At 44.4% G+C, this 16,403-nt stretch overlaps 1 protein-coding gene across 6 annotated transcripts in view; it reads right to left on the bottom strand.

Annotated features, from left to right (window-relative positions):
• Positions 1-225: 225 nt before the first annotated feature.
• LOC121324493 (histone deacetylase 5-like) overlaps positions 226-16,403 on the bottom strand; it is a 46,927-nt gene continuing 30,749 nt past the window's right edge. For 5 of the 6 annotated variants that reach the window (XM_041266455.1, XM_041266458.1, XM_041266456.1 and 2 more), the window contains 19 exons: positions 16,081-16,193; positions 14,312-14,446; positions 13,297-13,537; positions 12,644-12,861; positions 12,064-12,360; positions 10,710-10,884; positions 10,468-10,601; positions 9,493-9,613; positions 8,842-8,891; positions 8,338-8,445; positions 7,364-7,419; positions 6,686-6,773; positions 6,222-6,341; positions 5,688-5,785; positions 5,161-5,279; positions 4,664-4,797; positions 4,200-4,284; positions 3,692-3,845; positions 226-3,162 (listed from right to left, as the gene is read on the bottom strand). In XM_041266455.1, the coding sequence (XP_041122389.1) occupies positions 3,123-3,162; positions 3,692-3,845; positions 4,200-4,284; positions 4,664-4,797; positions 5,161-5,279; positions 5,688-5,785; positions 6,222-6,341; positions 6,686-6,773; positions 7,364-7,419; positions 8,338-8,445; positions 8,842-8,891; positions 9,493-9,613; positions 10,468-10,601; positions 10,710-10,884; positions 12,064-12,360; positions 12,644-12,861; positions 13,297-13,537; positions 14,312-14,446; positions 16,081-16,193 (2,486 nt within the window). In that variant the 3' untranslated portion in view covers positions 226-3,122. The remainder of the gene's footprint in view (positions 3,163-3,691; positions 3,846-4,199; positions 4,285-4,663; positions 4,798-5,160; positions 5,280-5,687; positions 5,786-6,221; positions 6,342-6,685; positions 6,774-7,363; positions 7,420-8,337; positions 8,446-8,841; positions 8,892-9,492; positions 9,614-10,467; positions 10,602-10,709; positions 10,885-12,063; positions 12,361-12,643; positions 12,862-13,296; positions 13,538-14,311; positions 14,447-16,080; positions 16,194-16,403) is intronic. The other variant, XM_041266454.1, reaches the window with a different exon arrangement.

Below are 16,403 nucleotides of genomic sequence, written 5' to 3'. Positions count from 1 at the left end.
TTATGCAATCCTCTGCTGCCAACAGCTTAAAAACATAATGCCCCCCGGCCGGAGAGCCCCCCCCCCCCCCCCCCCCCCCCCCCCCCCCCCCCCCCCCCCCCCCCCCTGGCCCCCCCCCCCCCCCCCCCCCCCCCCCCCCCCCCCCCCCCCCCCCCCCCCCCCCCCCCCCCCCCCACCCCCCCCCCCCCCCTCCCCCCCCCCCCCCACCCCGCCACGGGAAACATGTGCAATCTGCATCACTGCAAAAAAAAAATCTATCCAAAAATGACACATTCTCCCCAAAAAGTTACCAAACTGAGCTAAAACAGAGAGCCCTGCAATTCTAAAGCACGTTCATGTAACAAGAGACTAAAATGTGTATTTTTAGGCTGTCTAAACAGACCACTGACACTATGTAAGAACTGTTGTGCCACTTCATTGATTTTGTCCTTTCCTTTGACTCTGAAACATTGCTGCTTCAATGTAGCAGTCTCTACCTGGCTTTCAAAGCTGCTGGGAGATGGACTGAAAGAGGGCACTGTCTAACTGGACAGAGACGGATGTGACTCTCAGGAGCCTATGTGACCCATGCTACAGTCGATTTACTGGGAAGACAATATGCATTTCAACACTGCGCAGCATCTGGACAAGTTTTTTTTTTAATTTTATTATTCTTTTATTTATTTATTTTTACATTGGGTGGTTCTGAAGTTCCTAAACTAAACCCATATATCAATTTCTGATCACAGATAAAAACAATGAATAATGCAAATTGCACGGAAGTACACAGCAATTAGAAAAGTTGCTCAAACTTTCAAATCCTGCAGTTGAAACTGTTTGTTATAGCTGCAACATTGTTGCAGCTTCCCTACGGACGTGTGAAGCTAGCAGGGTGTATATGTACACACATTTACACTATCTACAGTCAGTCTGTCCATTTAGCATGGATGTCATCTACCCCAGGTCAAGAAAACACAGGAAATGAAGCACTGTAACAGCTGCTTCTTCTAGTGCTGAGACTGAAAAAAATAACATATTTTCAAAACTGACAATGACAGGAAAACAACCGAGATATACAAACAAACAGAACACGGTGACAGCACAGCGCTAAGACAGGCCCAGCAAAGGATGGCGCAGGAGGAAACTGGAGTGGAGTTCTCTGAATACTTTCTCTTGAACAGCACGCTTTGAATACCAGGTGGAGCAGAAGCTGTGTTAACCCCCACTCAAAGACAGACTTAAAAATCTGGTTATATTATGATGTGATTTTCTAAGGCCGGGGGGGGGGGCGCATATCTGTTTCCGGGCTTGATTATTTTGTCGAGTAGATTCTTAATTTGTGTCTCTAAACCTGTGACGTTACTGCCAATGCCAGGGAAGCCTGTAAGCACACTGCCTGACTTTGTACAAGAACAGTACACTGGATTAGCAGACAGGGTCTCTTACTCTACAATAAATGTTGCTGCATTTAGTGTGGCACTCATTTCCCGGGCTGTGTTCAATGTAATCCTACACTCCAAACCCTAGCAGGATGTCAAACAGGTAGTGTGCAGCTGTAAATTGCTTCCCCCGCCCACCCCACCCCATGCGAAGTTACAGGAACACAAGAGAGAAATTGTACAGTGGTGCAGCCAGGAAGCATTGTCAAGATGCACCTTTACTTATTTGAGGTTTTAGAGAAGAAACTTTGAAACACAGACCATAACATGAACAGTGCAGAGGAGTCAACAGTGTAGCATGCCAAACACTTCTGCTAACATAGCCCACCAATAGCAATCTAGTGCAAACAAGGCATGAAGCCATCAATTTAAAAATAAAATTAAATGTATCTGCTCTTAATATTAAATAATACTTCTATATGAATTATATCTGGTTGGATTTAAACCATCTATTATGCTAAGAATAGTGACAGTGTTCAAAAAAAAAAAAAAAACCTTACTATAATAAAATAAATCTTTTTTTGGTGACAAAGGAGATCAAAGAAGACAATCTAGTATTTACAGAACAAAGAACATTAAAATGATTGGTCATTATATCACAAATACACAATCTGATTTTGTTACAATAAATAAAAACATCAAACAAACAGAGGCAAAATACTGGGGAGTGGGGTCCTTAAACTCCCAAGGCGACCTTTGACCCTTAACCCCTACCTCATTTACTCCCTGAATTCCGGTAGCGTGAGACAGAGAAGAAAAAACAAAAAACATTGAAAATCTTTCCGGGTGGGGGAGAGAATCAAACATCTCTCATGAACAGATCCAGCCACTGGAGGAAATGAAAGCATATAAACAAATATGGGTGTAACGAGAGTGTGGGGGGTTTCTCTTTTTTTAAAAAGGCACCAAGTTCCTTCTGCAACTCTATTCATCCCCCCTCGCCCCCAAAAAATTAATTAAATAAAATAAAATAATAATAATAAAAATAATCATTTTTCTGCTTTGCTTGACGACTGCTGTTAAACTCATGAAAGGTTCGGATTGCTGGAAAGATGATCTTTGTTTTACTCAGTCAGTGCCTGTAAGTACACATACTTTCCACAAGAGGGAGGGGTGGTCTCCCAACACCTCCCAAGAACGAGCACCCTCTTTAAAAACAGAGAAGTGCCCTGCTTGAATATCCAGCTGGGTTCCTGTTAAATAGGGAGGGCTTCTTATGCAAGCTTCCCCATCACTGCCTTTTTTTTTTTACACCACCCTTGAAAAAAAATAGAAAAGAAAATGTGTGCTTCACCCTTCTGGGTTTAACAAGGTAGATAATCCAGCTATTTTTTCTCTTTTCTAATATACACAATGTTCCTTTTTCTGCATGTTCCAAGGACCGAAAAAAAAAAAAAAAAGCTCTCTTTTCTCTTTGCTCAATTCACGTGATTTGGTGGAAAGAGTTTGAGAAATTCTCTTGGTTTTAAAAAAAGAAAACAAAACAATACAAACCACTGGCTGAAATGGCTTGAGAAATTAATTTTGTGTTTCTGTCTGTCTCCCACAAGCTGGAACTCGCGTTTCTCTCAGGTCAGTGTGGCGAGGTGTGGTGCAGTGCATGACCGCCAGACTTGGAGGAAAGGAGGGAGAGTGAGGGGGCGAGGGGGTCTCACAAGAATGTAAAAAAGAGGGTTTACAATCACAATGGGAAATCCGCACTCGCTACAACACTGGCTCTTGCTCCATAGGCTCATCTGTTTGTCTACGAACAAAAAAAAAAAAACAGCTTTAGATGCATAAAATTCTATCATAGGAGGGGAACGCAAGAAGAACATGCTACAGCTATGAGAGCATATAAGAATAAGATCATGCAAATCTGCAATCTACTGTGATATGAAGTGGTTAACTGGTTGCATATCCAAGCAAAACAAGGAGACACGATAAAATAAATAAAAAATAAATAACTAAAAAAAACACACACTACACCACAGCCGGCTAAATAAAAGAATAAATTCTAAATTGGGTGTAAAGCAAAACCACTTGAACTCATTTGATATTCTAACTGAGTGCCCCGCAACACTGCATTTACGTAAAATGGTTCTAAAACCCATTTGTCTTTTACAGAAAAACGATCTCCAGGAAATTCATTAGGCTGATATAATTTCACAATGGAAGGGGGGAGAGGAGAGAGGGAGGGAGATAGAGAGAGAGAAAGAAAGAGAGGAGAGAGAGAGAAACCTAATTCACTGAACACACTGTGTTCTGATCTGCTGGTGCAGCCTGTACTCTACCTGCTTTCTGCCTCTGTGTTTCCCAGCTCCGGGTCAACAGACAGCGACGCCATGGCAGTGACAGCCTCAGCCTCTTCCTTCTCTCTCTTCTGAGCCTCCGAGAGACACTGGCACACTGTGGCGGCATAGCGCTGCACAGAGCTCCAGTGTTTACCTGCAACACCGCAGAGACATTACTGCACAGCCATCGGGCTATTCACAGACAAGTCATAGAGGCTCTGTCCTATCAGAATCTGAGCAAGACCCTGTGCACAGTTCACATGAAATATCCAATGACATTCTTTAGATGAACAACAGGTTACCCCAGTGGCTTGATAAACACATTTAAAGCCTGGGTGGGTACTACACATGGATTCTGAAGATCTAAACAGTGGAAGATGTTTAGAATTTAAACTCTCTCGCATCTCAAGGTATTTTTGATCTACATCTCAGTTCAGTTGCAGGTCCTGGAGTTTGGACTTGGCTTGTTTTGATCAGGTCTGAGGTCTGAGACCCGGTGCAGACTTACTCTGAATCTCAATGACTTTCTCCAGAGACGCGGCCGCTTTTGGGCAAGGCTTCTGCTGAAGGAGGGACTGTGGAAGAGCGTCAAGCTGAAAGAGATACAGAGAAGCAGGTTTGATGCTTCTGATTTTGATACACTGCAGAAGCCCATCTCCCACTAAACATCCTCAATGGCACTGCAGACAAACGCTTTTATTGGATTTCTTTGCTCCAGCACATTAGAGTGTACGTTGCATCACAAGTTTTTCAGCTTTACAGCAGTCCTTTAACATGATTTATTTTTAGTCCTATAAAGACCCCTCAAGCTTTCAGTACACTTATTTATCAGACAATTTGATTATTGATAAAGCAATACTAAAAGATGACTGCTAATATAACAATAAATCGATTAATATCCCAACAGTAAGCTGTGTAACTAGCTATGCACGCTAGACAGGCAGTCACGGTGAATAAAACTAATGAGATGACCTCGCTGCCCAGGAGAGCGGAGACGCAGGATTCGGAAGCATCACAGATAGCTGTAAGGTCGTGACCCCCCTCCAACGCCATGACAACTCGCCCTCCTGCCAGCTTTATCAGCTGCTTGGTGAGGTGACCGAAACCTGCAGAAAAAAATAAATAAAAAAGTACTATATTTGCTACTAACTTAATTTTCCTTTCTCTTTTTCGAAAGAAAAAAAACATTTTCTTTATAAGGTGCTGCATAAGGAACAAATAGGGATCCATTTTAAGTTTGTATTTTATCATATTTAAATTCACCTGTGGCATATAAAATACCATAATTACCGGTATAATGGAAAGTTTTACAAAAGAAATCCTTCCACTATGAACCAATGCATGCACGCACACACCCACCCCTACCCCTTCAGCTTACAGTTCAAAGTTTCGCATCACCATGAATTGTAGACAGGAAAAGGTTCACAGTTAGTGGCAAGGTTGGTACATCGTCACGGGGGGTGACTTACACTTTGCTGTCACTGAGTATCCGCCCAGCGGAGACTGGTGTCCTTCCACTGCGTCGAACCCGGCTGAAACCAAAACGACATCTGGAGAGAACTCGTTTGCAATGGGCATCACCACCGTCCTGCACGAACACACAGAGACGAAGCGGTTATTCCACTGGCCCCTGCCTCTTACTAGCTTGCATCTGCCTGCGTTCAGCTTGGATTCTGGAACAGGTTTTTAAAGCTGAGGTAAACGGCCACTGAGTTGGCCAGAGCTTTCTGCCGTTGTGCTCCTTGCTTGTGGAACTCCATTCTGGTTACCATCAGGCAGGTTGAAACATTGGATTCTTTCAAGTCTAAATTGAAAACCTACTTTTTTGCATGTGCCTTTATTAATTGATTGTAACTGCAGTGTATCATATATTCTAGCCGTTATGTTTTTATCTTTTTGTACAGCGCTCTGGAGAGACCGTGGCAGGAAGGGTGCTGTATACAAATACATCTGTATTGCATTGCAATAGAAACCACTGTTCTGGATCTCTGGGTACCTGAAAGCAGTGAGGTACTCCACATCTCCCATTGGTGGCTCCACCCCTCCAGTCCACGCTATATTGACGTTATATCCGACTCCTGGGCCAGACCCTACCTGCAAACACAAAGTCACACGCTATTCGTTTAAAGCAAACTGGGAATGGGTGTAAATACAGGATAAAATCTCACCGCTGTACAGTAGTTAGAAGCCTGCAGTATTGCTGTCTAATATTTTTTGTATCATATTGTATATATATATATATATTATATATATAGATATATATTATATATATATATTATATATATTATATATATAAGTATTTACATGTTATATTTTTAGTGTATTTTGACAAATATATAATTGTGAACAAAGGTTTAGATTTGAACCAAGGGAGATAACACCACCCAGCGGTAATTTTGGGAACTAGAAAATGAAAAACTTGTTTCCAATGGAGCGGAACTGCAACCATCTTTGTGTTTGTTTAAATTAAATTTTACAGCACAGAGATTAAAAAAATAAATGAAACAAAAAAGCTTTGCCATGAGCCCACCTCCTCGGGAGCCCCGCTGCCTGGGAAGAAGTTTCCGTCGTCGTATCGGTGCAGAGAGATGTACAGCACGCTGGGATCGTTATAGAACGCCTGCTGACTGCCATTGCCGTGGTGAATATCCTGCAGGGAGAACACACACAGGTGACAAGCTGCTGTATATTTTATTCTGCATGCACACTGTGCACAGAACAGTTTAAACTTCTGATAAATAAAGGCTATAGCATGTCGCCAATAGGATTTAACCATTAACAAAGTTAATAACAAAACATTTTCATAGTCAAGTAACATAAAAACTAAAATCTATTTAAAAAAAAAAACACTAAGGTACTTAGCAAATGCGCACGGATCACCACGCCATCAGCAGCAAGCTAGCAATTACATGGGCCGGTCTTTCTGCCATGTGCATTACAATCTACTTCAGACTTTAACCAGACCTGTCAGCAGTCACAAAGTGTTTTCCATACCCAGTCTACAATCAGAATCTTCCCCACACTCAGTTTCTGCTGGAGTAGCTTGGCAGCGATGGCCACAGAGTTGAAGAAACAGAATCCCCTTTAAACAGCAAGTGGAAGAAAACAGATGTTGTTAGACAAACCTGCTAACTGTTACAGAGGTACACGAAATGCAAGTAGCGTTTTGCCTTCCTAAGCATTACTGAATACACAGCTAAGGCCAAAAGTTTTGCATCACCCCATATAGATATGAACTAATTTTCCTTCACAAAGTCGAATGAATCATGCTGAATAGTGTTACGTTAACATGTTGAATTACACACCGCTGCTTTGTAGTTTTCCCAGATATATTTAATGACAAACTGACACATTTGACATTTCGAAACAGAAAATGAAATACTCTACTACTCTTTATGGTCTCTGACATCACGTTTTAGTTTCTTTGATTGCATGATGCTAAATAAAGACACTTCCATTACGTTCATATGTATTTTTTTATAGTGATGTCTCAACTCTAATATTCTAGGTGCTGCAAAACACTTGGCCACAGCTGCAGTACTGGATACTGCATGTTTCATTTTTGAATACTTTAGCGCTGCATGTTTCTGCCCTGTACACAAGACCCTCCTACACAACACACAAGCTGAATGCATCCCCACCCTGTAAAGGATCTGTCTGAAGGGTACGTACATTGCAGTCGACTCCTCTGCATGGTGTCCTGGTGGCCGAACAACAGCAAACCCGTTCTGTGCAAGGGGGGGGGGGGGGGGGGGGGGGGGGGGGGGGGGGGGGGGGGGGGTGGGGGGGGGTGGGGGGGGGGGGGGGGGGGGGGGGGGGGGGGGGGGGGGGGGGGTGGGGGGGGGGGGGGGGTGGGGTGGGGTGGGGGGGGGGGGGGGGGGGGGGGGGGGGGGGGGTGGGGGGGGGGGGGGGGTTGGGGGGGTGGGGGGGGGGGGGGGTGGTGGGGGTGGGGGGGGGGGGTGGGGGGGTGGGTGTGGGGGGGGGTGGGGGGGGGGGGGGGGTGTGACCCGAACCCCCATGGGGTGGGGGGGGGGGGGGGGGGGGGGGGGGGGGGGTGGGGGGGGGGGGGTGGGGGGTGGGGTGGGGAGGGGGGGGGGTGGGGGGGGGGGGGTGGGGGGGGGGGGGGCGGGGGGGGGGGGGGGGGGGTGGGGGGGGCGGGGGGGGGGGGGGGCGGGGGGTGGTGGTGAGGAACTCTTCCTTTACAAATGTACAAGGTACTAGATTCATGATAGAACCAATCCCCCCCCCCCACCCCCCCCCCCCCCCCCCCCCCCCCCCCCCCCCCCCATATACGGGTCGACGTGCTGAATCACTAAGTGTCATCAAAGGTGGACTTATGACGAGGTAATAATCGGGTGTTGCCAGATAATTCTAGCATTATTTCATCCAGTTCCGGTTATTAGCATCCGGTCTATTAGAGATCGTAATTGCGCTCCAGTAGGTCAGCCCTCAAAAACCTACAAGACCAGGAATGCTCATACACAGTTGAAATCACAATTGGCCATACCAATGGAGAACAACAACTCATGTTTTTAAGGGCTGGACACTGGGTCCTGGCAGATTGCTTCAACTCACTCGGGGGTTTCCTCCGCTGGCCAGGCAGGGCTTCTTGAACCAACCACCACTAGAGGGCACTGCTTGCTCACCTTGAGTTCCCCAGACGCCACTTTGAAGGCAAGCTCTACGACACAGCCCACTGCCATCCGCACTGCACTGGAGGAGTGCATCTCATTCCACACCGTGTCACTGTCCACCTGTCAGCCAAACCAACACAGGTCAACCCCCTCTCGCATTTCATTAGCTTTACTGCCCCGAAAACGAACGTATATCGTATACCTCGTACCCCCACCCAGACATACCTCCTCCTCCACCTCTCTCTACACCCCACCTGTTGTTCCTCTCCTGTTTATGGATATCACAGATTCCTAACTCCTAGGCGCTGTATAATAATGAGATATTACCAGCAAACTCTTTTCCCTAGTTACAACTTACTCCCCCACTCCCCGCCAGTTTGAGAGCGGCATGTGCTTACGCAAAGCCTAGATGTATATAAATATCCTCCAGCGAATGAATGAATGAATGAATGAATGAAATGAATGAACAGTCAAGGGTCAAATGGTTTCTTTCATATGGATCTATGAATCACTCACCCCAATGCCTCCACAGGGCAGAACTGCGTACATCTTCTGGCTAATTGGACCTGAAAGGCCCAATTAGAAAAGAAGAAAAACAAATCATAAACTGGAATAATTCAGTGCATTTTGTTGCTTTGTTGTCTCTCGACAGGCTGACTTTCTGATCTCCTCCACCTACTCTGTTGTGAAGCGGAGAGCAATACAACAGCACAGTTAGTCAGCCAGCCATTCCCCTGTAGAATAAACAAAAAAACACAATTCTGCAGTGCAAAGAGTGCCACTAAACGTAATGATTTACCAAGATCAAAATGGAGAAGGCGGCACTAAATCAAGCGGCTGGCTAACGCAGCAAGTTTGTGTGCTTCATATCAACATAGGCATTAGCTTGAAAAGCATTGGCCAGTGTTTCTTCTTCGATTCATGCAACCATACCAAGGTATTTTCTTAGTGTTTAAATTACTAATTATTTATTTATTTGGCAGACGCCGTTATCCAAGGTCACTTACATGTGTTACAGGGCAATACGAGGCTACAGTGCAACAGAACATTTAAATACAGTGTAGTTTACAGCAAGTGCAAACACAACAAGAATACAATATGAAACTAACAATGATGTGAGATTCCAAACGGTACACTTGAAACACTTTGCATTCCAAACCACGGTACCTAAAAGTTTCTTGGTGTCGAGTTTCTGTCTGTTCAGGGGGCTGGTGCCGTAGAAGAGAGCGTGGTGCTCTGAATGCACCGTCTGGATTTCACCTATAGTTGCTTTCCTCCCTCGGACGCGCTGAAACAAAGAGAAAACGGTTTCATTTGCAATGGGCTGCACTCTCCTCCGTTTCAAACGTCAGTTAGAACTTGGTAGACATTTCATCTTAAGAGAAAAACAGCGACATTCTCTCTTCATAAGCAATGCAATTTTGTCGTTTCGCCTCCATGCAATGCCCAAATGTGCTGCTGTAAGGTAAAATCTCTAAATCGGGGGCACGATTCAATGACAAGCGTTTTGACAATAAGCCACCTTCAATGCTTTCAAATGAAAACATTGAGAAATTCTTGAAACCTTAATTTCTTAAGTTTATTTCACTATTTCTAAACTTAGCGCTATTTAGTGCGTGTTTGGGTATTGACAACTTACCACTTCTGGGTTGTAACCAAAATGTTAGACTAAAAATCTAATAAACATGTTCTTTTTTTAGATTAATAAATGGTGATTACCTAGTGGCAGAATCTGAAATGTTACTACTAACCTCAGACTAATACGATAATGTACAGCTATACTACTTCTGCATGTAAGTAAGTGTGTGTGTGCTTCTATATTAGACAAACGTTCTGGTCTAGTGATTTCAGTCCAGATTTGTCTCTGCCGCAGACGGCTGAGCTCTGGGGGAAACTATATACAAAATCGATTCGCAGGCCACCACAACTCACAGCGAAAACCAGGCAGCAATTAAGGTAAATTACATTGTTAATTGTAGTACCGATAAGGATAAAGCTCCTGGGGATTGATGGCAGACATATATAAACGCTTCCACAGGTTTGTATTCTGCACAGGGGCCCCAGGTCTGCTCCCACTTACCTGCCCAAGTGAAATTGCTCTGCTATTTCAGGTTCGCTCCGAAATGCCAGAGCTGCCCTTACCTCACACCTGCTGAGCAGCCCCGTCTCCTGCAGCCTGGACCAGATGCTCTGAATCCTCCCAGCATGCTCGGGGTGGTTGTTAGTGCTCCCGCAGGTGCACTGGTGTTTCAGCATGAACGTGTCATAGACAACTCCTACAGCACAGGGGACAGGGAAACAACAGCTTACTAAGCCCTTTCAATACTGCATTGCTTTCGCCAAGGTTTTACGTCAACATTTTAGCATTTCCACTGCCTCATTACCTGTAGTGAAAAGATGCTTGACTGGTTTCTCCCCCGCGATGGTGCCCTTCAGGCTGGCAGTGGCTGGTGAAGACTGGGCTCGGCTCAGCGGCTGGTGAGGCACGTCTGTGATGGACAACGAGGCCTGGTATATGTGCAGCTGCTGCTGGTCCAAAAACTGCAGGAGGAAAAAAAGCTAAACATTACAGAAATGACATTGCTGTTCCACACTGATTTCAACAGCACAGGTGATGGAAGTAAATTGTAGACTTTTCTATCCTTAAACTTCATTTAATGTTTACTTTAAAAAATCTAAAACACAGGGACAGTAGGTCTTTTAGTTCTGGGACCTGCAATGTCTGATTCCTGTAGTCAAACGCAGACTATCAGGTGCCTTCTTCATATGTTAGGTTTAGTTGTTCACAACAGCTACATGACCTGCAGTACTGTGTTTGTACAACGGCACACATGCTACAGCTATGGCCAAAAGTTCTGCAACACACTATAGAATTAACAAATTCTGCCTCATAAAGTTGAACGAAACCTGCAGAATAATGTTACTTTAACGTATGGAATTACATGCTGCTTTGTAGTTTTCCATATACTTCACTTTACGTACAATAATTAAAAAATGTGACATTTCGAAATCTAACATGAAACAATGTACTACTGCTATGGAATTTTGGTAGACTTTTGCGATATTCTTTTACAGTTTCTTTGATTATATGATGTTGAAATAAACCGATCTAAATTATGTTCACATAGTTTTTTTTTTTTGTTTTTGTTTTTTTAATTGTGTCTTAATCCTACAATTCCAGATGATGCAAAACTTTGGGCCATGCCACTGTTTTCTCCATCTTTCTCATTCTATATATTTAGATGTCCTGATTCTAATCTGTATTCATTATGTATCACTGAAAGAAGAACACAGTCTACATCCTTCTTAACTAAAATGAAATTTCCGACAGAGTTATCATCTAGAAATGGTTTTTCTATTAAAAAAAAAAAAGCCTAAAAGCAGTTTGCTCCCAGGCGGACAGGGAAATTAATTTGGAGACCAGGAGCTGGAAGAGAGGTGGGCAGAGAGAGAGAGAGAGAGAGAGAGAGAGAGAGAGAGAGAGAGAGAGAGAGAGAGCGAGCATGAGTCACTGCCAAGAGGGTGAGTCAGACAGAAGCCGATTCGTGCTTTCACTGCAATTGATACCCACCATGATTGTGGGGGGGGGGGGGGGGGGGGGGAATTAGATTTTTATTAACTCTTTCGCACTGAAATAAATGTCAATTACATCCTTAACACTTAACTAAAACACATCTCTGCGAGTTCCTGCCTGACTCTTATAGTTGAAAGGAGGATGCGTGTAATAAAAACGGATACCTGATTGTAAGGGGGGCTCAGCCCGTCGCACTCCTTCAGTTTGATTGGCTCTGCATCATCATCCTCTTCCTCCACCTCCTCCTCCTCCTCCTCTTCTTCTTCTTCCTCCACCTCGCTCTCAGTGTTCTCATCTCTCAGTGTGATTGGGCAGTCTGAGGAGGTTCTGTCCCCCTGGTCCTCCCCTTCTGCCTGTCCCCCGTGCTCCTCCTGCATCTCTGCTGTCTCTGTGAGCTCCTCCTCTGTCTCCTCTGGGTAAGTGGGGGGTTGGTGGGGAAGCTCGGACACCTTCGACAGCATCTGGTGGGGAGAAAGCATCACACTGGTCACCTGACATCACACACACCCAGCAGAGAAAGAACCTGCGCATATGCCCCTCTGCCTTTAGTGCTCCCTACATACTGAAGTTGGTTGCGCTACTGTTGTATAGCGGCCGCATCTTAATGAACTGGAGTCGGGCATCTGTTATTCCTTGTCTCAATAGCACCCCTACTTGGAGAATGACATGCTTTAGGTTTTCCCTGTGTCTCATGACAGCTACCTTGTTGAATCTGCTATTGGTATTCTCAATGTCTATGCCTACCTTGCTGAGCTGGATCTGCTGCTGGTATTGCTTCTGCTTCTCCAGGAACTGCTGGTGCTGCTGCTGCATGACGAGCTGCTGCAGGGCCTGGGGGCTCTGGGGCAGGGGTGCGGACTGGGTGCGGCTCAGGGGCCTGTGGCGAGGCAGCTTGTTCACCGTGCGCATGCTCGTCGACACTCTCTCACCCGTCACCAGCGGGGACGGGCCATAGATGGGAACTGGAGGGAGCGAAGGCACCAAAAAGGATATTACGACACAGGCAGGACTCCAATTTCTAGGAGTACAGTCTTTTCATGCGAGATTTCGAAATGACACATTTTTCAATTTTATCGTATATATGGGGGGAAAACTACAAAGCGGTGTGTAATTGAACATGTTAACGTAACTTTATTCAGCAAGTTTCATTCGACTTTATGAAGCAAAGTTAGTTCATTCTACAGGGGGAGGGAAAACTTTTGTGCAGAGCTGTAGATTTCCTACTGCTAGGTTCTACCTCCGCTTCATATAAAGGGAAACAGAAGGCTCCCATGCCAGGTGTGTAAAACCCAATTAGCCTAAACACAGTGACCGAGCACAGCATCAAACAGCTGCACACTGGCAATGAACTCTAAGGAAGTGAGTGTGCACACAGGCAGTGCAATCGCCATGCGTACCTGCGAGTAGCGCACTCTGCTGGCGGGCTTGTTCCAGGCGCAGTACGTGCTGCAGCAGTGACGAGTGGCTGTGGCTATTGGTGGAGTTGGCAGCTGCGTCAGCGTCGTGGGGCCCCACTGTGGACAGGCAGGCGGGCAGCGAGGTGGTGCTGACAAACTTCCCGGTCAGAGCACCCCCCTGTCGCATGGACTGGATGGCCAGCCGCTCCGCCTCCTGCTGGGCAGACAGTTTCTGGGGCGCCTGGGGAGACACAGAAACGTTACTCACCCCAATCCACACATACAATAGGAGCCTTAGGGGGCCACACCTTGCCAATCCTCATGGTGTTCTTTATGTAATGGGAGAGTAATTTAAAATCTCTGAATATACAAAATTATAGCACAAAGATATATGTTTGTCTAATTTTATAATTAAATTATGGCCATCAGTACTAGAGATTAGAGTCACACTCACATACCACCATATGTAACTGTGAATAGTAATTTTATTATGCAATTTCATAGACACAGTTTTTGTTACAAAGATTGCTCAGTTCTTCCTAAAAAGGAAAAGAACAGCTCTATGAAGATACAAGACAACTTACTGTATTTCTTCGTCCAAAAACAGGCTTAGTCAATTCTTCGGCTAGACTACATTACAAGAACGACTGAATACATACCCTATGTGATATTACAACTACACCGAGCAGTGGTTAGACCCAACCTGCTGCCATGGCATAGGAGAGACGTTACTGGCTCTGATAATTGTTGCACACTAAATGTCAAAAGCTGAATCATGGCCACACGACTCTTCTCTCAACTAAAAAATACACACACATGCAAGTTAAACTGGTCTTTCAGAACAGGTCTGAGTTAGACTGAGGTCTACTGGAAAACTGGACTGCCTGCTGCCTCAAGACTTACTTCATCGAAATCAACTAACACGAAGTTGCTATGTTCTGTGATTTGCAGGATTTTCTCGTGAAACCCTGCAACGTCAACACGACCCAGCGCTGGTTCGAGCGGCTGCACTCACGTTGATGTGGGAGTTGGCAGCATTGACTGAGGTGGGCAGGCCCAGGGAGATGTTGGGTAGAGAAGGGGATGTGTAGAGACTCAGCTGACTGGCACACCCATCTGCATTGATTATACGTTGGTGCGAACGCATGTGCTGTGGAGAGCGAAATACATTACATTAGTTAGTAGACATATTTAGAGTGTATCTATATGTACCGCAGCTGCAACACTAAAATGAAAGACATTACACAGGACAGGGTTTAATCCCTGGTTCTGTGACAAGTACAGCTGTGGCCAACAGTGGCCAACCCCTATAGAATGAACTATTGTTGCTTCATAAAATGGAATGAAACCTGCTGAATAATGTTCTCTTAACATATTTAATTACATACCATTTTGCAGTTTTCCATATATCGACAAATTAAAAAAATTAACATTCTGAAATCTAACATAAAACACTGTACTACTTTTATGGCTTTCGGTAGACTTTTTGCACAATCATTTTGCAGTTTCTTTGATTACATGATTAAATAAAATATCAAATTTTTATATTATAAAATAATTTTTTTTAATTATGTCACAGTCCTAAAATTCTAGGTGATGCAAATCCTATGGCCATAGCTGTTGACACGCTGGCGTTTATTTCTAAAATGAATTTATTAGGAACAAAATACTTTAAATACTCCTTTCAAGGCTTGTTTTACTAGCAATGCTACAGTACTTGTAATTGCCTGAAACTCAGCAAAAACCCTTTTAATCTCCATAGTATTGACATGCTGCATGACATCACAATGTAAATACTGTCAGCAATCAGGGGGTTAGATCAGTGCTTTTGTTGCAATAGCATTCCTTATTATCAAGAGCGCTAATTTAAAACCGCAAGGTATTTCCAGTTTGTTCAGCTTTCAGAACAAACAGAAAACCTACCAGCTTCCTGTGTTGCTAAGAATACAAAAAAAATGACTAGAATTTCTGCTGTTGCGAGTTTTGTTGCCGCTACTCATTCTCCACCACCTACCACTTCAAGGGAATAGCGAATAGAAAGGCTGATAAACACTTCATATCGCTAGAGGATGACACACACTCTTTGGTTCTGGGATGAGGGGGCTGAGTGAGTCAACCTGCTTGTGAATGCTGGATAGCACACAGCTGGCATTTGCGGAGCAGCGCTTTCATTTCTTAATGTCGTTCTCCACACTGTCAAGGTTATACTAGTTTTAAACAAACAGTCACCCAGTGCCGGGGTTCAAAAACAACGTCATGCACTTGCATCTCCTTTTGAACTTCTAAAACAAGAACATCTGACAGCTAACTGCACCTCACATTTTACTGGCAGATTTTAAAGCAACCCTCCCAGCGCAAGCACGCACACGCACACACATCTATATATATATATATATATATATATATATATATATATATATATATATATATATATATTCACACTGCAGACTTGTATACATGTCCACTTATTTTTCAGTGTGTCATTCTGAAACTGTTTCATTCTATTCTATTCTTAAATTAAACATTAAGTAAATGATGACAGCACCATCCTTGCTGCAGCTTTTTATAAAAAGTACCAAGACAACAATAGTTGGCATAACTCTTGTTCTTTGGAATTTATCACTTAAATCCCTGGGATAGAGCTGAAGGAGCTATACAATTGTGAATAGGGCTGACTGTATGAAAAAAAAAAATTATATGAAATGTTTTTCGGGGGAAATCAGAGTTTAGTATTAACCCAAAACAGTCCTAGAGCTGAAGCATGCTTTACAGGGCTTGGTGTACCTCGGCATGGATGTTAGGTACGGAGCCACTAGATCCATTCTCCGCTATGGCGCTGTTGGAACTGTTGGGAGAGCTGGGCCCGGAGCCAGGGGCACTGTTACACATTGAGGACACTGGAACACAGACATTATTTTACCAAGACTTTGAAGTTGTTAAAACTAACACCCATTCTCAAGATGCTGTTAAAACTGTGTACACGACTGTGGATGAACAGCAGCCTCCAATGGATCCCAGTCTCTGGGGTTACACAACCCAGCTGAAGGTACTGATATGAGCGGCTGCATGCTAGTGCAGTACTCCACAGGCCGTGTTAGCTACTGCGT

This window comes from Polyodon spathula, chromosome 12 (genome assembly GCF_017654505.1).
Source record: "Polyodon spathula isolate WHYD16114869_AA chromosome 12, ASM1765450v1, whole genome shotgun sequence".
NCBI lineage: Eukaryota > Metazoa > Chordata > Actinopteri > Acipenseriformes > Polyodontidae > Polyodon > Polyodon spathula.
Note: the sequence above shows the minus strand (reverse complement) of the source record. Positions and strands in the feature narration are given on the sequence as shown.